This window comes from Mustelus asterias, chromosome 1 (assembly GCF_964213995.1).
Source record: "Mustelus asterias chromosome 1, sMusAst1.hap1.1, whole genome shotgun sequence".
In the NCBI taxonomy this organism is placed as follows: domain Eukaryota; kingdom Metazoa; phylum Chordata; class Chondrichthyes; order Carcharhiniformes; family Triakidae; genus Mustelus; species Mustelus asterias.
Window position 1 is genome coordinate 11465844 of NC_135801.1, and position 20770 is coordinate 11486613.

The following is a 20770-nucleotide window of genomic DNA, read 5'->3' on the forward strand; positions in this document are numbered from 1 at the left end:
TCTCCCCATGTCTGTGTGGGGTTCCTTTGGCTGCTCCGGTTTCCTCCCATAAATCCGAAAGACGTGCCGGTTAATTGCATTGGCCATGCTAAATTCTCCCTCAGTGTACCCGAGCAGGTGCCGGAGTGTGGCGACTCGGGGATTTTCACAGTAACTTAATCGCAATGTTGATGTAAGCCTACTTGTGACACTAATAAATAAACTTTGTATTTGCATTTTGCAGGTTTTGACCTACAAGATCTCATCTGAAGGTTACCCTTTTTGCTATGGAGGCTTCATGATGCAGTGCAGGCAGCGAAGCATGAGGATGTTATTGGTCGGTAAATTGACAAATTGGATTGAGAGTTTGGCTACAACGCCCCATTCACACACACACACACAGAAAAGGACGGGGAGGAACGCTGCATGACTCATGCGATCACAACACAAGTAACACTATCACAGCTGGGGCATGACATTTCTCTTCATCCTTCAGTACGAATTATCCTCTATGGAATAAAGAGAGAGAGGGGGCAAAACAAGCATATTTTGGCCAGCCAAAAGGTGAGTTTAACATTTAAAACGAACGAGAACAAAATGTGTTGGGGGGAGGTGGGGGAACCTCAGCAGGTCTGTTGTGAGTGAGAGAGTTGACGTTTGGGGTCGAGTGTGACTTATTCTGATCTATATTAGCATTTTGCTGTCATTATATAGTGAAGGGGGGGACAATTGAGGCTTGATTCAGGCTTGATTCTCTCTTGGCTGTTATTGCAACCGTGCGAATATGGTTTTGTGAGTCGGGAAAGGGCGTGATGTTAATTTTTTTTCTGAGCGAGTGGAAAGTGGGGGCACTTTCTGTAAAAAAAAACCACTAAAATGTGAACTGGGGTGAATTTAAAAAAACAGAAAATTACTGGAAAAAAACTCAGCAGGGAGAGAGAAAGCAGAGTTACTTGGGGATTTTGTATAAATCAGGGTGCATTGTGTCACTGTGAAATATCCTGAGTTATTTATTTATTTTTGGCTGCATTCGGGACAATTACCGCCGGTGTTAAATTTTATCCCGAAGTGGTGGTTTATCAGTTGAGATATTGCTTTGCACCAGGGTGGGTTGTAAGCCTTCTGCAATGTGCAGCGCCCAAGCGGATACACCTCTGAGTGCAGATTGCTACACAGAGCCCGTCTCCCGGGGCAACTGCGGCCCCCCGGCCTCCCCATTGATAAAACGGCCGGCCCGGCCCGCCAACCCGCCCATTGGCTCCTCTGGCTGCCAATCAACAGCCGCCCTCATTAATCTTCTCTCAAAATAGATCAAAAACGTTATAATAATTTGGTTGGGTCCCCTTTCATTTATTCAGGCTGTTATTGATAAATATTTTTTAAATGTTTATGATGTGTGTGTGGTGTGGTCTGTGGCCGCCTGCGCGAGCTGCCCTCCTCCCTCAGCCCGCCCCTCCCGCGGCTGTGGATTGGCTGTCCGGCAGCAGCGGCCGGCGCTGTGATTGGTCAGCAGCGCCTGTCAATCAGCCAGACCCGCTCGCGCCCCCTCTCCCATCCTTTGCGGCTGTTGATTGGCTCGCTGCTTGAGGCGGAACGGGGGGGGGGGGAGGATGTTGGGCGGTGCAATTGGTCAGCAATAGCTGTCAGTCAGCCGGCCCCGCCCCTCCCCCTGCACTGCAGTCTGAGCCCCGCCCAGGCGCGAGCCCCAGGGGGGAGGGGCAGCAAACGGTCGCCGGCTGAGAGTGGGTGAGGAGGCGCGGAGCTGAGACCGAGCCCCGGGGCGGGGATGAGGCGGCACTGAGAGCCCCCCGGGGAGGAAGGGGTTGGGAGAGGGGATCAGTCGGAGGACAGGGGAGGGTGTGATATATTTGTTTGGGGGGGCGGGGCAGAGAGAGATTCCCACGTTAAATCCCCACACTGTGCAACATCTTCTTTCGTTCCCCCCCCTTGGGCGCAGCACCCCCCCCCCCTTCCCTGGGGTGCAGCACCCCCCCCCCTTCCCTGGGGTGCAGCACCCCCGCCCCCCTTCCCTGGGGTGCAGCACCCCCGCCCCCCTTCCCTGGGGTGCAGCACCCCCCCCCTTCCCTGGGGTGCAGCACCCACCCCCCTTCCCTGGGGTGCAGCACCCCCCCCCTTCCCTGGGGTGCAGCACCCCCCCCCTTCCCTGGGGTGCAGCACCCCCCCCCTTCCCTGGGGTGCAGCACCCCCCCCCCCTTACCTGGGGTGCAGCACCCCCCCCCCCTTACCTGGGGTGCAGCACCCCCCCCCTTCCCTGGGGTGCACCCCCCCCCCCCTTCCCTGGGGTGCAGCACCCCCCCCCCCTTCCCTGGGGTGCAGCACCCCCCCCCCCCTTCCCTGGGGTGCAGCACCCCCCCCCCCTTCCCTGGGGTGCAGCACCCCCCCCCCTTCCCTGGGGTGCTGCACCCCCCCCCCCCTTCCCTGGGGTGCAGCACCCCCCCCCCCCCTTCCCTGGGGTGCAGCACCCCCCCCCCCCCTTCCCTGGGGTGCACCCCCCCCCCCCCTTCCCTGGGGTGCAGCACCCCCCCCCCCTTCCCTGGGGTGCAGCACCCCCCCCCCCTTCCCTGGGGTGCAGCACCCCCCCCCCTTCCCTGGGGTGCTGCACCCCCCCCCCCCTTCCCTGGGGTGCAGCACCCCCCCCCCCCCTTCCCTGGGGTGCAGCACCCCCCCCCCCCCTTCCCTGGGGTGCAGCACCCCCCCCCCCCCTTCCCTGGGGTGCAGCACCCCCCCCCCCCTTCCCTGGGGTGCAGCCCCCCCCCCCTTCCCTGGGGTGCAGCACGCCCCCCCCCCTTCCCTGGGGTGCAGCACCCCCCCCCTTCCCCCCCTCCCTTGGGCGCAGCAACCCCTCCCCCCCCCCCCTCCCTCGGGCGCAGCACCCCCCCTCCCTCGGACGCAGCATCCACCCCCCTCCCTCGGGTGCAGCACCCCCCCCCCCTCCCTCGGGCGCAGCACACCCCCCCCCCCTCCCTCGGGCGCAGCACACCCCCCCCTCCCTCGGGCGCAGCATTCCCCCCCCCCCCTCCCTCGGGCGCAGCATTCCCCCCCCCCCCTCCCTCGGGCGCAGCATTCCCCCCCCTCCTCCCTCGGGCGCAGCATTCCCCCCCCCCCTCCCTCGGGCGCAGCATTCCCCCCCCCCCTCCCTCGGGCGCAGCATTCCCCCCCCCCCTCCCTCGGGCGCAGCATTCCCCCCCCCCCTCCCTCGGGCGCAGCATTCCCCCCCCCCCTCCCTCGGGCGCAGCATTCCCCCCCCCCCTCCCTCGGGCGCAGCATTCCCCCCTCCCTCGGGCGCAGCATTCCCCCCTCCCTCGGGCGCAGCATTCCCCCCTCCCTCGGGCGCAGCATTCCCCCCTCCCTCGGGCGCAGCATTCCCCCCTCCCTCGGGCGCAGCATTCCCCCCTCCCTCGGGCGCAGCATTCCCCCCTCCCTCGGGCGCAGCATTCCCCCCTCCCTCGGGCGCAGCATTCCCCCCTCCCTCGGGCGCAGCATTCCCCCCTCCCTCGGGCGCAGCATTCCCCCCTCCCTCGGGCGCAGCATTCCCCCCTCCCTCGGGCGCAGCATTCCCCCCTCCCTCGGGCGCAGCATTCCCCCCTCCCTCGGGCGCAGCATTCCCCCCTCCCTCGGGCGCAGCATTCCCCCCTCCCTCGGGCGCAGCATTCCCCCCTCCCTCGGGCGCAGCATTCCCCCCTCCCTCGGGCGCAGCATTCCCCCCTCCCTCGGGCGCAGCATTCCCCCCTCCCTCGGGCGCAGCATTCCCCCCTCCCTCGGGCGCAGCATTCCCCCCTCCCTCGGGCGCAGCATTCCCCCCTCCCTCGGGCGCAGCATTCCCCCCTCCCTCCCTCCCTCCCTCCCTCCCTCCCTCCCTCCCTCGGCCGCAGCATTCCCCCCTCCCTCCCTCCCTCCCTCCCTCGGCCGCAGCATTCCCCCCTCCCTCCCTCCCTCCCTCGGCCGCAGCATTCCCCCCTCCCTCCCTCGGCCGCAGCATTCCCCCCTCCCTCCCTCGGCCGCAGCATTCCCCCCTCCCTCCCTCGGCCGCAGCATTCCCCCCTCCCTCCCTCGGCCGCAGCATTCCCCCCTCCCTCCCTCGGCCGCAGCATTCCTCCCTCCCTCCCTCCCTCCCTCCCTCCCTCCCTCGGCCGCAGCATTCCCCCCTCCCTCCCTCCCTCGGCCGCAGCATTCCCCCCTCCCTCCCTCCCTCGGCCGCAGCATTCCCCACTCCCTCCCTCCCTCCCTCGGCCGCAGCATTCCCCCCTCCCTCCCTCGGCCGCAGCATTCCCCCCTCCCTCCCTCCCTCGGCCGCAGCATTCCCCCCTCCCTCCCTCCCTCCCTCCCTCGGCTGCAGCATTCCCCCCTCCCTCCCTCCCTCCCCTCGGCCGCAGCATTCCCCCCTCCCTCCCTCCCTCCCTCCCTCGGCCGCAGCATTCCCCCCTCCCTCCCTCCGCCGCAGCATTCCCCCCTCCCTCCCTCCGCCGCAGCATTCCCCCCTCCCTCCCTCCGCCGCAGCATTCCCCCCTCCCTCCCTCCGCCGCAGCATTCCCCCCTCCCTCCCTCCCTCCCTCGGCCGCAGCATTCCCCCCTCCCTCCCTCCCTCCCTCCCTCCCTCCCTCCCTCGGCCGCAGCATTCCCCCTCCCTCCCTCCCTCGGCCGCAGCATTCCCCCTCCCTCCCTCCCTCGGCCGCAGCATTCCCCCTCCCTCCCTCCCTCCCTCGGCCGCAGCATTCCCCCCTCCCTCCCTCGGCCGCAGCATTCCCCCCTCCCTCGGCCGCAGCATTCCCCCCTCCCTCCCTCCCTCGGCCGCAGCATTCCCCCCTCCCTCCCTCCCTCCCTCCCTCCCTCGGCCGCAGCATTCCCCCCTCCCTCCCTCCCTCGGCCGCAGCATTCCCCCCCCCCTCCCTCCCTCCCTCCCTCCCTCCCTCCCTCCCTCGGCCGCAGCATTCCCCCCTCCCTCCCTCGGCCGCAGCATTCCCCCCTCCCTCCCTCCCTCGGCCGCAGCATTCCCCCCTCCCTCCCTCCCTCCGCCGCAGCATTCCCCCCTCCCTCCCTCCCTCCCTCGGCCGCAGCATTCCCCCCTCCCTCCCTCCCTCCCTCGGCCGCAGCATTCCCCCCTCCCTCCCTCCCTCCCTCGGCCGCAGCATTCCCCCCTCCCTCCCTCCCTCCCTCGGCCGCAGCATTCCCCCCTCCCTCCCTCCCTCGGCCGCAGCATTCCCCCCTCCCTCCCTCCCTCCCTCGGCCGCAGCATTCCCCCCTCCCTCCCTCCCTCGGCCGCAGCATTCCCCCCTCCCTCCCTCCCTCCCTCCCTCGGCCGCAGCATTCCCCCCTCCCTCCCTCCCTCCCTCCCTCGGCCGCAGCATTCCCCCCTCCCTCCCTCCCTCGGCCGCAGCATTCCCCCCTCCCTCCCTCCCTCCCTCCCTCCCTCGGCCGCAGCATTCCCCCCTCCCTCCCTCCCTCCCTCCCTCCCTCGGCCGCAGCATTCCCCCCTCCCTCCCTCCCTCCCTCCCTCCCTCCCTCCCTCCCTCCCTCGGCCGCAGCATTCCCCCCTCCCTCCCTCCCTCCCTCCCTCCCTCCCTCCCTCGGCCGCAGCATTCCCCCCTCCCTCCCTCCCTCCCTCCCTCCCTCCCTCGGCCGCAGCATTCCCCCCTCCCTCCCTCGGCCGCAGCATTCCCCCCTCCCTCCCTCGGCCGCAGCATCCCCCCCTCCCTTGGGCGCAGCTTCCTCTCTTCCTTCCCCCCCCTTTCCCCCCAAAGTGGGCGCAGCTCCCTCCCACTGGGCACAGCTCCCTCCCCCTCCTGCTGGGCGCAGCTCCCTCCCCTCCCCCTTCTCTTGGGCACCGCGTCCTTCCCTCACCCCTGCTGCCTTCCACTACCCCCCCTCCATCTTCTTTTCTTGGGTACAATATCCTTTCTCCCCCTCACCCCCTTCTCTCGGGTGTAACTGGGATCTCATGTTTGCCATTCATCCACAATCACACACTTTCCATCTTAATTTAGTTCACTTGTGGAAAATGTTTATTGTGTCCAGGCTTTTTACGTAGATTATATTGTGGGGGAACCTTTAGACTCATCCAGCTTAGTCATGGTGGTACTTGGGAATTGCACAGTTTCTGGGCTTTTCCTCCCTCTGTGTCAGTATCAGGCACCCACTTCAAAGGAAGGGGTGCTCAAGTTTTTCCTGCTACCCATAGACTTCCAGTGGCTAAGTGATGAACTCTTGTTGTATCTGTCTGTTCAGCAAGTATATGACTTCTGATGGTTTTAACCTTATTATCATTATTCTTGCAGCAAACTGCTGGATTCTTCTGATATATGAAATTTGTCATCTGCGTCGAAGGAAATCTTTATTTTTTTCCAACTCAAAGCTTCGTTCCTGGGTGATCTCTCGGAGCATTGAGTTATGTCAACAGCTGCACTAATCACCTTGTGTAGATTTGGTGGTGTTCACGTGAGAAGAAGGGCACTGTTGACCTTCAAGCTGCTGCAGGACGAAAAGCGTGTGGTTCTCCTTTGCCAGAGCAGTACCAGCGATCAGAGGTCTTCGCGATTTGACGTGGACGGTGGTGGTCCCGTGACATCCTGGGATTCTTTTGGGATCTGGGACAACCGCATTGATGAACCAATCCTCCTTCCACCCAGCATTAAATATGGCAAACCCATTCCTAATGTCAGCCTGAGTAAAGTTGGATGCGTCACTCAAATAGGCCAACGCAAAGAGAATGAGGACCGTTTCAGTATTGGCATGCTGACTGACAACGTGCTGTATTTTGCAGTGTTTGATGGACATGGTGGAACAGCAGCAGCTGACTTTTGCCATAAATACATGGCAAAGCATATTGCGTACGTATCTCGTGGCAAACTTTAGCTTAAATAATTAACTTGGAGTTATCCTAAAATGTAATGAGAAGTATCTTTACTGACCCATAGCTTCATTGTAATTGAAACCTCAATAATGCACAAGCCGTTTTAAATTAATGAATATTACGGCAGTAAAAATGACATGGCTTGACTTTGGAAACACCTTTAGTTAAAAGAGGATTTTTAAAAATTCATTTGTGGGACATGGGCGTCGCTGGCTGGCCAGCATTTATTGCCCATCTGTAATTGCCCTTGGAGGGCAGTTGAGATTCAACCACTTTGCTGTGGCTGTACACTGGTGTTTGTGTAGCAGCTCTCCCCCGCTTCCCCTGATCTATACAGTATAAGCCACTTACTGTGGATTTATCGGTACTAATTTAGTTTGTTTAACATGTCAGTTTGTGGAGTGGAGTGTGACATTCTTTGTCCAGTCTGATTCTGTTCAGCCTCTGCCAGTCTTGTGTGGTCCACACTGGCTTTGTCTTTTCCAATCTCAATGGTAGACTTTCCTTCTCGATACTGCTGTATTGTAATCTTTTGAAATCTTTCACTCGCTTGTCTTCAATATTATGTTTTAGTTGTTACCATTCTATGGGGCTGACTCTGTTTCTGACATTCACACTGCACCGCCATTTCCCATAGATACAATGGCCTCCTCCAGCATCTTTTTCCCGAAAGCCTTTGTGTGTTGCAATAAAGGTGGCTGCAATACCATGGGGAATAAGTTCCATTTCAATCATCAAGAACCTTAGTCAGATAGTCAGACCCTGTCCGCAGTAAATAAAAATAGAAAGTGCTGACAGCATCTGCGGAGACAGAAACCGGAGTTACTGTTTCAAGTCCATGGGACTCCTCTTCAAAGCCTCAAATCATTCAGCTTGATTGGACACCTTTTGAGTCAGGAGGTTATGGGTTTGAGTCCCACCCCAGAGCCTTGCACACACAATCAAGGCTGACGCTAGGGCAGTACGGAGGGAATGCTGAACCCTTAGAGGGTGCCATCTCTTAGAACACATTAAATGGATGCGTTATTTCCCTGTGCCCCTCAGGTGGATATGAAAGATCCCATGGCAATGTTTTGAAACAGGTGCATTCTCCCTGTGTTCTCGCCAATATAAATCCTTCAACAACCTTATCACAGATACCTGGTCATTTTCTCATGTTGGTGGGAGCTTGCTCAAATTGGCTGCCACATTTACATCACAACAGTGACCACTTCAAAGTACTTAATTGGCTTTCTTGCCATCTTTTTTCCCCCAACTTCCTTAATCAAATATTCACATTTTCTTGCTTTCCCTCATTTGCTTGATTTTTCTTGGCAGTACTGTATTACTTCATGCTGTTCTGCAGCTTTGGTCTCCACTGACACATAGCCAGTGGAATTATGTGGCTGAGATGGAATAATTCAAATGAAGGGTGTTTGGTTTTGCTTTATATAGTGTCCGTTTTAAATATTTCTTTTGTCCTTGCGACCTACATCCCTGTGTGTTACTTTGTGTTACATATATTTATTATTTGGATTATTTGAAGGTTGTGTTTCAGCCAGACGTAATGCAGCACAGAATGTGGTTACCTGCTGAGTTTAATTAGGAAGGCTCCAATCTGATGTGCAGGAAGAGACAGTGGTGTAGTGGTAATGTCGCTGGATTAGTAATCCAGAGGCCCAGACTAATGCTCCGGGGGCAAGAGTTCAAATTGAATTTAAATTCAATTAATGAAATCTGGAATTAAAAGCTAGCCTGAGTGACAGTGATCATGAAACTTTAATCGATTGTTGTAAACACCTATCTGTTCACTCATGTTTTTAAGGAAGAAAATCTTCCATCCTTCCTTGGTCTGGCCTACATGTGACTCCAGATCCATAGTAATGTGGTTGACTCTCAATTGTAGTCTTAAATGGCCTAGCAAGCCTCAGTTAATGACAACATAGCCAGTGATGTCCACTTCCCATGTAATAGTTTCAAAAACACCATTAAAATATATCTGGGATGAGGATGTAGGTGGCATAGTGGTTAGCACTGCTGCTTCACAGTGCCAGGAACCCAGGTTCAATTCCGGTCTTAGGTCACTGTCTTTGCACCTTCTCTGTGCGGCTTTCCTCTTGGTGCTTGTTAGGTTGACTGCAAAATTGCCCCTTTAGTGTTAGGATGATGAGCAGGGTAAATACGTGGGGTTATGGGGATAGGGTCTGGGTGAGATTCTTGTCAATGCAGGCTTGATGGGCCGAATGGCCTTCTCTACTGTAGGGATGTCTATGCATAGTCACTTTGTATCTTTCTTTATTCACTCATGAGGTGGGGTGGGTTTCACTGGCAAGATCAGCATTTATTGCCCATCACTAATTACCCCTGTTTAGAGGGCGTTTGAGAGTCAACCATCATGCTGCTCCTTAATAGTGAAATAGATGAATTCTACTTTATTATACTTATTTCAGAAGGAGACATAATCCTATCCGTTTAGAACTTAAGTGCACTTTCTTTCTTGCATATTACTGCAGTAGTTGTTAACCTGATAGGTTCCTTCTCAAGTTAAACTTATTGCGACTTTAATGTTCTCAAGGGCATCCACTTCCTCCGGCTCAGCACCACCTTCTCAAGGGCAATCACAGATGGACAATAAATGCTCACCAAGTCAGCGCTACCCACATTCTGTGAATGCGAAAAAAAATCCCATAGCACGTCTCGGCCACTGAATTACTTTTTAACTGTAGTTACTGGCGTTATGTCAGCAAGCGCTGCAGCTGGTTTGCATATTGCAAGATCCTTCACCTAGCAATGGGGGAAAGTTGCAGGTCAACCTGTGAGGGCTTTTTGAAGTGTAAGTAGTGGAAATAATATAGTGAGGCCACCTCTTCTCTAATGCAAATGGAGGGATCTTTTGTATCTAATTGACTTTGAAGAAAGCTGCCCACAAAAAGGATTTAAGGATCTCTTTCTGTGGCATGAGGTTCACTTTTTCTGAGATTAATTTAATTCTGATGCCAACAATTGGACATCTCCAGCGTCCATCAGCAGCAATATCATGAAAAAGGCTAAACAACCCATTACTTTGAAGCGTCACTCCAGCATCTTGAGCACACAATTCAGCCTAACACAGCAGAGTGGTTGTAAGGGAGTGTTGCATTGTCAAGCATTATTGTCTTTCAGAGGAGATGTTAAACTGAGGCTCTTGTCTGCCTTTTCAGATGGATATAAGAAAATAATCCCATGGCATTATTTCCAAGATGGACCCAGGAACATTCCCTCCTATTAACTCCAGTCATCACTAAATCATTATCACATTGCTGTTTGTAGAACCATGAGTGCAAACTGGTCGCTGTCTTGCCCAATGTTACCCCAGTGTTATACCTCAAACATACTTAATTGTTTATAAAGGACTTTTGGATGTTCTGAGGCTGCAAAAGTCTCTACTTACTAAAATCAAAATTAGGATGATGTACCATAAATGCCACATAGGCTATATTTTTTGTTGAATTAACTGTTACTACTCAACGGTGTAACCCTTTATTTCACAAACCAGATATTTTACACTTTACTTCATTGTGACAGTTAAAAGGTTAATGATTCAAAATAGTGGTTAATAATTGGCATTCGTGCACAGAAGTATTATTTACGTATAATTTCATTTTTGCTTCCTATTCAGACAATGCCTTTCCCAGGAAGAGGATCTCGAAGTGGTATTGACCAAAGCCTTTTATGAAACAGATAAGGAATTTGCAAGATATATCCATTTATCTGAAAATCGTAGGTATCTCTATTTAAAACCTGCCTGTAGCATTGAAATGTCTAGTTCTAGCTTGGGCATTCGTAAACATATTTGCATTACTTGGGTAATTTAAATTAATGTTTCAAAATCTTCTAGTTGATCACATTACACTTCAGGGTTAATATTGTACACTAGTTTTATAGTTGATTGCCAAAGTAATGTTGGTATGGAAAAAAGATTCTGCAACTGAATTTGAATAGCATTAATGCATTCTTTCCAACAAAACTGAATAGTTATGCTGCTGGATTTAAATGTCATAAAATGCTGCACTCTAAACTTCTTTGCTTTCAGCTAAGCACATTAGTGTTTCGGTTTCTGCATTAACAGCCAAGTCCTTTAATGCTAGTTCCTAGTGGAATTAAATGCAGCCTTTTTATTGTCACACAACAAGTTAGTTCCATAAACTAATAATATTGCATATTTAATGTTGAATTAGAGAAATGCATGAAATACGCAACACCTTTTTCAAGGCAAAGCCTTTTAGTCGCTAGGAAAATTATAGTAGGTTTCATTTGAAAAATATGTACAAGACCGTATCTCCTGTTCACTTTCACAGTGATGGGATGTGCCTTTTTTCTTTGCAAGTTGTAAGATCTGTTTTAAACAAATAAAATAAATTTGTTAGTTTATTTTTGTGAAACATGCTGCTATGTTTGTCACATTAATAAAGGGTCATAATTCAGTGTATAATAATTTTATTCAAGACCCTTTTAGGTCATTAATGGCTAGATTCTGCTAAACGTGCTAGTCTCTTTTATTTGCCCAAGGGAGCTTATCAGCTCATGCTGCGTGAAGCTTGATTTGTTTTGGATATACTGATGACCTAAGGGCAGTACACACCCTAAAATTGTAAATTGATGCTTAGGGCTGCACTCCAGTATAACACCTGGAAAATTACGACTGTAGTGTTTACATAATTCACAAATCACTCCTTGTTCCATGTAGTTGAAAAGAAATCCTTTGCTGAAACACTAATTTAGGATTTTCTTTGTTGTAAAATCTTTGAAGAAGGGGAAATGAATCCAGTGATCATGAAAAATGTTAAAGCAAAAAAGGGCCAAATAAACAAATAAGCATTCTTCAGTGAATCGAAGTTAAATTTGTCATGTCATAGTTTAACATTGATTAAAAATGCAGTGCAAGTTGAGGAGTAACTGTTATTTTATATATTGCTATTAGTGAGACTAGGTGGCAAAATTCATTAAACCTGTTATTCTACCCCTCGAAGTAAACCTCTGCGACTCTATTTACACGGACAAGAAGGGTATGGCCCAAATGCAGGCAATTGTGATTAGTTTAAGGGTTTTTTAAAAAAAAGGGCGGCATGGACAAGTTGGGCCGAAGAGTCTGTTTCCATGCTGTAAACCTCTATGACTCTACCCCTGACGGTGAGTTTTGGAGTCAGCTGAGATTGAAAATCTCATGTCATCCTTGGTTCAGTTTTCACAAGGATGACTGTACAAACTGCCTAACATAAGTTGAAATTGACCATCCCCTTAGAAGCAATGAGCGGGACCAACGTAGGAAAGAAAATGTTACACTAGTACAATTGGAGCATTTGAGTACTGGATGTAAAGTACTTTGTTGAAGCAACACAAAGGGATCCTTTGCACCAGCTCCATCCCACTTGATGTATAACAGCCTCTTTTTCTTTGAGCAGGACTGTTCTTCCACTCTGGCGTGAATAATATTGCAGAGCTTGACTGGAAGAAGAGGTTAGAATTGTCAGCAGTGAAAGGCAGTGGCAGACATGTGTGCTCGAGCTAAAAGAGGAACACTTTTTAGATTCCGTGTGTTTGAGTTGCTGGCAAATTTTTCAGGAGTCGAGCACTTGACGTTAATGGTGTCGTTTACTTGCATGTGGTTCACTTGTGTGTTGCTGATTTAGAAAGAATGCCAATATGCATCTGTAAATGGAGTGTAGTACGTTTTTGGATGTCGAGTTCATATTGCTTTAATTTCAGGAAGTCATTGAGTTCATGTTTTTTTAAAATTCCCAGTCGAGACTCAGCTGTTCCTGTCAGCAGTTTTTTTTGGTTGTGGGCATGTTTGATTAACAAAGTACTCCTTACTTGTACGCAACTCTGTGCTGTGTGTGGGAGGGAGGATTGCTGCCTTGAGCTTTAAACCCAAATCATCGCTCCCTCTGGATTTTCATAAACACATGGGAGAGGTGCAAAAAAAAGGAAAGAAGTTTTTTAAAAAAAGTAAGTACTGGAGCAGAGAGAGAAATTCATGGGGAAAAGAATAAAGGTTTCAGAAGAGAAAAATCAGTGAAGTGGAAGGAAAAGGAAAATTATTTTGAAACACTTCTCACTTCATGCTTTTTGCTGACTTTAACATATTATTTTCCCAAAATGTTACCTTGCCAAAATTAGAACCATAGTTTTAGTAGTTTACCATCAAAGTACAGTTTATTTATTAGTCACAAGTAGGCTCACATTAGCACTGCAGTGAAGTTACTGTGAAATTCCCCTAGTCTCTACACTCCGGTGCCTGTTGGGGTCAATGCACCTAACCAGCACGTCTTTCTGACAGTGGGAGGAAACCGGAGCATCCGGAGGAAACCCATACAGACATTTGGGAGTGCATAGGAGGAATAGAGTTGCAGGCCAAGACAGAACATCTTTTAACAGCATTGTACAGATGTTTATCAGCCTGCAGGTTTGGGTTTATAAAATGTTCAAGGTGACCCATACTTTCACCTTCCATGTTCCCACTGAATATATTATGGGGTGATACAATTACATAGCTTATGACCAAAGGAAACTTGTAGGATGGTTAGAGAAGAACTATTTCCTTTGGGGGGCTGGGGGACGGGAGATCCAGAACAAGGAACATAACCTGAGAGTTAGAGCTGAGCTATTCAGGAGTGACATCCCAAAACACTTCACTTAAAAGAATAGTCTATAATCTGTAAATTCTTGCCCCAAAAGGATGTGGAGGCTAAATCAATCGAAAAGCTCAGAACTTGGACAGTAACCAAGTTTTGTTAGACCAGTGAGGGCTAGGAAGTAAGGTGCATTGATGGAGTGAAGATTCAGACTTTATTGAATGATAGAACAGGCTCAAAGGGCTGAATGGCCTACAGTTGTATTTGTATTTTTATCATAACTTCTACATTAATCTTTGCACTTCTTTCAGACAGAATGAAGTCAGGCATGCATAAAGAGTCCTGAGTTCAGAATAGTTCTGTGATGAGTCTGCATTCTAAAAGCAATGAATTAAATATTTTGTGGCTTATCTGGCAGATGCAGAGAGGTTTTGCAAAATATTATGGAAGAGTTAGAGGTATCAGTTTTCAGCCAGTGACCTTTGTGTGATCAGGTGGCTGCAGATCATCCCACAGTGGCAGTGTGTGAAAGGTAAAGTCACTAATACCAGATGACCATAGGCTGCCCTCCCCTTTGAGGGGGAGAACTGACTGGTATGATGTACCCTGAAGATCACCACACCTCAGGCGAGAGGCAAAGTTGAGAAGGCAGGAATAACCTCAGCCGACATGGGAATCGAACCCTTGTTGTTGGCGTCGCTCTGCATCACTAACCAGCTGCCCAGCCAACTGAGCTAAGCCAACCCCCATTACTAACATCACCTAAAGTCTTGCTTTCACCGTTTGGCAGGCTTGCCTTTTAGCAATCTTCATCTGAAGGGGGAGGGGGCAAAATTCAGGATTTAAACACTCAAGTGATTTGGTTACATGTGATCCTTCACTAGTTGTGGTGCTAAGATCACGCCTTGCTGTATCAGAGTGTGCAAAGCTTAAATTTTTCAGAGCCAACAGCTATTGAGATCACATAACAAAGGTGAATATTGGTCAGGACACTGGAAGAACACCCCAGCTATTTTTCACATCTTGACGTGGTTCGTTTTCATCTGTCTGAGTGGAGAAATGGCCTCAGTTTAATATCTCCTCTGAGACGTGTCAGCATGCTCAGGATTGCACTGCAGTGTGGATTATGTCCTGGAGTCTAGCTTGTATTGATAATTTTCTGATTCAGAGCCAGCAGTGTTGCCATGAACCAAGGCTGACGTGTAATCGCTGTTTCTCTTTACAGTTCCATACCTGATTTCCTGATCTCTGTGCAGGAGCACTGAATGGCAGCTTAATGTTTTTGTATATTTTTTCCTGTCTCAAAGTAGAATTTCCTGAATAATTTAAGTCACCCACTATGTTGAACATGAATGGTGCAATGAGACAGTAGGCAAAGGGAGAAGATATCTAAGGTGACCTTAAGTTGGCCAATCTTAAACGGGCCACTTGGGGAAATTACTGTTAATGTTGCTGTCTTTGAATGAGGGGTGAGAGTGTTTCAGTCAGGGTTCCAATTCCCAGCTGTTGTTCCTGCTTTAAAAAGTATACTGGTATTTGTTTGATGGACAAGATGAGCCTTGGCTGTGATGTGCTCTGTAATCAAATAACATGCCAACACTTGCTGTGCTGTGTCACTTAAAGAAAGAAAACCTGCTAGATATGGAAACTAAAGGATGGTTAAACTTGTACATGTTTGCTACAAGAGCAGAAAAGATGCAAGCAGCAAAAGTCTCGAATAATTTAAATAGTATAACTTGACCAGTTTGAGTGCAACGCTTTACTGGGGACTCGATCCATTTATTGGTAATAATAAATGCTTGTCATACACAAGCACGAAAGTACACGAAAGCTGTAACGAATTTCGTCAAGAAGAAAAGAAAAGCCTACAAAAGGTTCAGGGAGCTAGGTAATGTTAAAAATCTAGAAGAGTATACGACTAGTAGGAAGGAACTTAAGAGGGAAATTAGGAGAGCAAGAAGGGGTCATGAGAAGGCCTTGATAGACAGGATAAAGGAAAACCCCAAGGCATTCTACAAGTATGTTAAGAGCATGAAGATAAGATGTGAAGGAGTAGGACCTATCAAATGTACGGTGGGAAAGTCTGTATAAAGAACAAAGAACAATACAGCACAGGAACAGGCCCTTCGGCCCCCCAGGCCCGCGCCGCTCCCCGGTCCAGGATTGAATCCTGAATCCAGGATCCCCGCCCAATTTTCCAGCCTATCTACATACCAATATCCTATCCACCGAGCTGTCCCTCACAGCTACGATGCTTTGTTCATTACAACCTATTAACTTACCCCCACCCCCCCATTCCAGACCATGTGATCTCCAGGGAGAGGCGAAAACCCAGAGTGAAAAACCCCAGGGCCAATATGGGGAAAAAAATCTGGGAAATTCCTCTCCGACCCCCTGAGGCGATCGAAACGAGTCCAGGAGATCACAATGGCCCCGATCGGAAAATGCTTCCCAACCCTAGTCATTTCCACTTCCACGGACACCATATGAATTCCCTGCCCCCGAGACAGGTTCCCAACTATCCGCAGTCTCACTCTGTAGTGGCACCAGCAAGATGATCATAGAATGAAGCCTTGAAACGAGAAACCAGGAACAATTAGCCCGCGCCGCTCCCTGGTCCAAACTAGACCACTCTTTTGTATCCCTCCATTCCCACTCCGTTCATATAGCTGTCTAGATAAGTCTTAAACGTTCCCAGTGTGTCCGCCTCCACCACCTTGCCCGGCAACACATTCCAGGCCCCCACGACCCTCTGTGTGAAATATGTCCTTCTGATATCTGTGTTAAACCTCCCCCCCTTCACCTTGAACCTATGACCCCTCGTGAACGTCACCACCGACCCGGGGAAAAGCTTCCCACTGTTCACCCTATCTATGCCTTTCATAATTTTATACACCTCTATTAAGTCTCCCCTCATCCTCCATCTTTCCAAGGAGAACAACCCCAGTTTCCCCAATCTCTCCTCATAACCAAGCCCCTCCATACCAGGCAACATCCTGGTAAACCTCCTCTGTACTCTCTCCAAAGCCTCCACGTCCTTCTGGTAGTGTGGCGACCAGAACTGGACGCAGTATTCCAAATGCGGCCGAACCAACGTTCTATACATCTGCAACATCAGACCCCAACTTTTATACTCTATGCCCCGTCCTATAAAGGCAAGCATGCCATATGCCTTCTTCACCACCTTCTCCACCTGTGACGTCACCTTCAAAGATCTGTGGACTTGCACACCCAGGTCCCTCTGCGTCTCTACACCCTTTATGGTTCTTCCATTTATCGTGTAGCTCCTCCCTACATTATTCCCACCAAAATGCATCACTTCGCATTTATCAGGATTGAACTCCATCTGCCATTTCCTTGCCCAAATTTCCAGCCTATCTATATCCTTCTGTAGCCTCTGACAATGTTCCTCACTATCTGCAAGTCCTGCCAGTTTTGTGTCGTCCGCAAACTTACTGATCACCCCAGTTACTCCTTCTTCCAGATCATTTATATAAATCACAAACAGCAGAGGTCCCAATACAGAGCCCTGCGGTACACCACTAGTCACAGGCCTCCAGCCGGAAAAAGACCCTTCCACTACCACCCTCTGTCTTCTATGACCAAGTCAGTTCTCCACCCATCTAGCCACCTCCCCCTTTATCCCATGGGATCCAACCTTTTTCACTAGCCTACCATGAGGGACTTTGTCAAATGCTTTACTAAAGTCCATATAGACAACATCCACGGCCCTTCCTTCGTCAACCATTTTGGTCACTTCTTCAGAAAACACCACCAGGTTCGTGAGGCATGACCTCCCTCTCACAAAACCATGTTGACTATCGTTAATGAGTTTATTCCTTTCTAAATGCGCATACATCCTATCTTTAAGAATCTTCTCCAACAACTTCCCCACCACGGACGTCAAGCTCACCGGCCTATAATTACCCGGGTTATCCTTCCTACCCTTCTTAAATAACGGGACCACATTGGCTATCCTCCAATCCTCTGGGACCTCACCTGTGTCCAGTGACGAGACAAAGATTTGCGTCAGAGGCCCAACGATTTCACCTCTCGTCTCCCTGAGCAGCCTTAGATAGATTCCATCAGGCCCTGGGGATTTGTCAGTCTTTATATTCTCTAACAAATCTAACACTTCCTCCTTTGTAATGGAGATTTTCTCCAACGGTTCAACACTCCCCTCTGAGACACTCCCAGTCAACACATCCCTCTCCTTAGTGAATACCGACGCAAAGTATTCATTTAGGATCTCCCCTACCTCTTTGGGCTCCAAGCATAAGTCCCCACTTTTGTCCCTGAGAGGTCCGATTTTTTCCCTAACAACCCTTTTGTTCCTAACGTATGAATAAAATGCCTTGGGATTCTCCTTAATCCTGTCTGCCAAGAACATTTCGTGACCCCTTTTTGCTCTTCTAATTCCCCGTTTGAGTATTTTCCTACTTTCATTATACTCCTCCAGAGCTCCCTCCGTTTTTAGCTGCTTGGACCTAACATACGCCTCTCTTTTCCTTTTGACCAGTAAACCGGTAGAAATAGCAGAGGTACTCGATGAATACTTTACTTCAGTATTCACAGTGGAAAAGGATCTTGGTAGTTGCAGTGCAGACTTGCAGTGGACTGAGAAGATTGAGCATGTGGACATTAGGAAAGAGGATGTGTTGGAGCTTTTGAAAAGCATCAAGTTAGATAAATCGCCAGGACCGGATGGGATATACCCCAGGTTACTGTGGGAGGCGAGGGAAGAGATTTCTGAGCCTCTGGCGATGATCTTTGCGTCATTAATGGAGACGGGCGAGGTTCCGGAGGATTGCGGATGTGGTTCCGTTATTCAAGAAAAGGAGAAGAGAGAGCCCGGGAAATTATAGACCGGTGAGGCTAACCTCAGGGTTGGTAAGTTGATGGAGAAGATCCTGAGAGGCAGGATTTATGAACATCTGGAGAGGAATTGTATGATCAGAAATAGCCAGCACGGCTTTGTCCAAGGCAGATCATGCCTTACAAGCCTAATTGAATTTTTTGAAGATGTAACTAGACACATAGATGAGGGAAGAGCAGGAGATGTGGTTTATATGGATTTCAGCAAGGCGTTTGATAAGGTGCCCCATGCAAGGCTTATTGAGAAAGTGAAGGGGCATGGGATACAAGGGGACATTGCCTTGTGGATTCAGAACTGGCTAGCCCACAGAAGGCAAAGAGTGGTTGTAGATGGGTCTTTTTCAGCATGGAGGTCGGTCACCAATGGAGTGCCCCAGGGATCTGTTCTGGGACCCTTGCTCTTTGTGATTTTTATAAATGACCTGGATGAGGAAGTGGAAGGATGGGTTGGCAAGTTTGCTGATGACACAAAGGTTGGTGGTGTTGTGGATAGTGTAGAGGGATGTCAGCAGTTGCAACGAGACATAGATAAGATGCAAGACTGGGCGGAGAAGTGGCAGATGGACTTCAACCCAGATAAGTTTGTGGTGGTTCATTTTGGCAGGTCGAATAGGATGGAAGAATATAATATTAAGGGTAAGATGCTTGGCAGTGTGGAAGATCAGAAGGATCTTGGGGTCCGGGTTCATAGGACGCTCAAAGCAGCGTCGCAGGTAGAGGCTGTGGTTAAGAAGGCGTATGGAATACTGGCCTTCATCAATAGAGGAATTGAGTTTAGAAATCAGGAGATAATGCTGCAGCTGTATAGGACCCTGGTCAGACCCCACCTGGAGTACTGTGCCCAGTCCTGGTCGCCTCATTACAGAAAGGATGTGGAAGCCATAGAAAGGGTGCAGAGGAGATTTACAAGAATGTTGCCTGGATTAGGTGGCATGCCTTTTGAGGATAGGTTGAGAGCTAGGTCTTTTCTCCTTGGAGAAGCGAAGGATGAGAGGTGACCTGATAGAGGTGTATAAGATGTTGAGAGGTATTGATAGAGTGGATTCTCAAAGCCTTTTACCCAGGGCTGAAATGGTTGCCACAAGAGGTCACAGGTTTAGGGTGCTGGGGAGTAGGTACAGAGGAGATGTTAGGGGTAAGGTTTTCACTCGGAGGGTGGTGGGTGCGTGGAATCGGCTGCCGGAAGTGGTGGTGGAAGCGGTTTCGATAGGGTCTTTTAAGAGACTTTTGGATAAGTTCATGGAAGTTAATAAGATAGAGGGTTATAGGTAAGCCTAGTAGGTAGGGACATGTTTGGCGCAACTTGTGGGCCGAAGGGCCTGTTTGTGCTGCAGCTTTTCTATGTTCTATACACAGTATTTATATTCAAAAAGCTATTTGTATATTAATCCTAATCAATACAGCTATCAGTTAAAACAATAACATCTCCATTTATCAATATAATGCTTTGAATTGTACTTGGATTTATCAATTCCACACAGCTTCATTGTGAGTTAGTTCATTATAATTTTTACAAGTACCTGAGCATTGTATCAGCAATTTTATTGATTCCCTTACCGGCTAAACTACTCTCCCAAGTCATTTACCTAATGACAGATCTAAAAGTGCTGATGTGTAATTTATGTTGTAAAATTGGGTGAATAATTTTCAAAATATTTGAATATTAGCCAGTTTGATGCTGCTTTTTATAAGAATAACTTGCATTCTTCAAGTTTGAACCTATCCATTTTTTTCCTCTTCTGCCTTACAGCAACCAATTTGCAGTAATAAGAAGTTATGTGACACCTATACATAGCTCTCTGCATAGTACATCATCTGCCTAAATTTCGTGTAGTGATAAGTCTAGGTTTGCAGAATAAAAGTTTAACTATATTGCAGTTTAAGGTGGGCTGTTTGCCATTGAATTTTTGAAACACCTAATAGTGCAAACACGTGAGCGCAAAATAAGCTTAGCTCACGAAAGCAATGAGTTGCAAAATCTTTTGAAGCAATCAAAAAGCCAACACTGCCCAATTGTAGTTAACACCGCTTTAAGTAAAACTGTAAAATTGAACAGCTGGAAAGCACATTTAATCTTGCAGCATGATTAGTCTCATCTGTTATACAATAAATGACGGTTGTGACATTCATATCCAAATCTGCCTTGACTGTTGAAGTATTGTTGTATTTGAATAAAAATTGTTGCATTTGTAAAATACATTGGCTTTTATTAGATAATGTCTTAAACATTGTCTCCATTCACTGTATTTTGTACTTGGTATTTGCAGTTTATTTTGTTCTGCCTTTTCATGGTTGCTATGAGATGTCGTTGCACGCTTACAGCAGGCTATTCCAGAGAACCAAATGGGAGGAGGGATAGCTTTTAAACTTTCAATGTAGCGCTCAAGTGCATCTAGTGAAACACAACCATATGCCAGATCTGTAGCTTAAAAGTAAAATGTGGGATGTTTCCTCA

The 20770-nt window shown here is 49.4% G+C and overlaps 1 protein-coding gene across 2 annotated transcripts in view; it reads left to right on the forward strand.

Annotated features, from left to right (window-relative positions):
* Positions 1-380: 380 nt before the first annotated feature.
* Positions 381-20770, forward strand: part of ppm1kb (protein phosphatase, Mg2+/Mn2+ dependent 1Kb) — a 35634-nt gene continuing 15244 nt past the window's right edge. The window contains exons 1-3 of one of the 2 annotated variants that reach the window (XM_078209373.1): positions 381-543; positions 6273-6824; positions 10485-10585. In XM_078209373.1, the coding sequence (XP_078065499.1) occupies positions 6385-6824; positions 10485-10585 (541 nt within the window). In that variant the 5' untranslated portion in view covers positions 381-543; positions 6273-6384. Of the gene's footprint in view, positions 544-1705; positions 1726-6272; positions 6825-10484; positions 10586-20770 lie in introns of those variants that run through there. The other variant, XM_078209382.1, reaches the window with a different exon arrangement.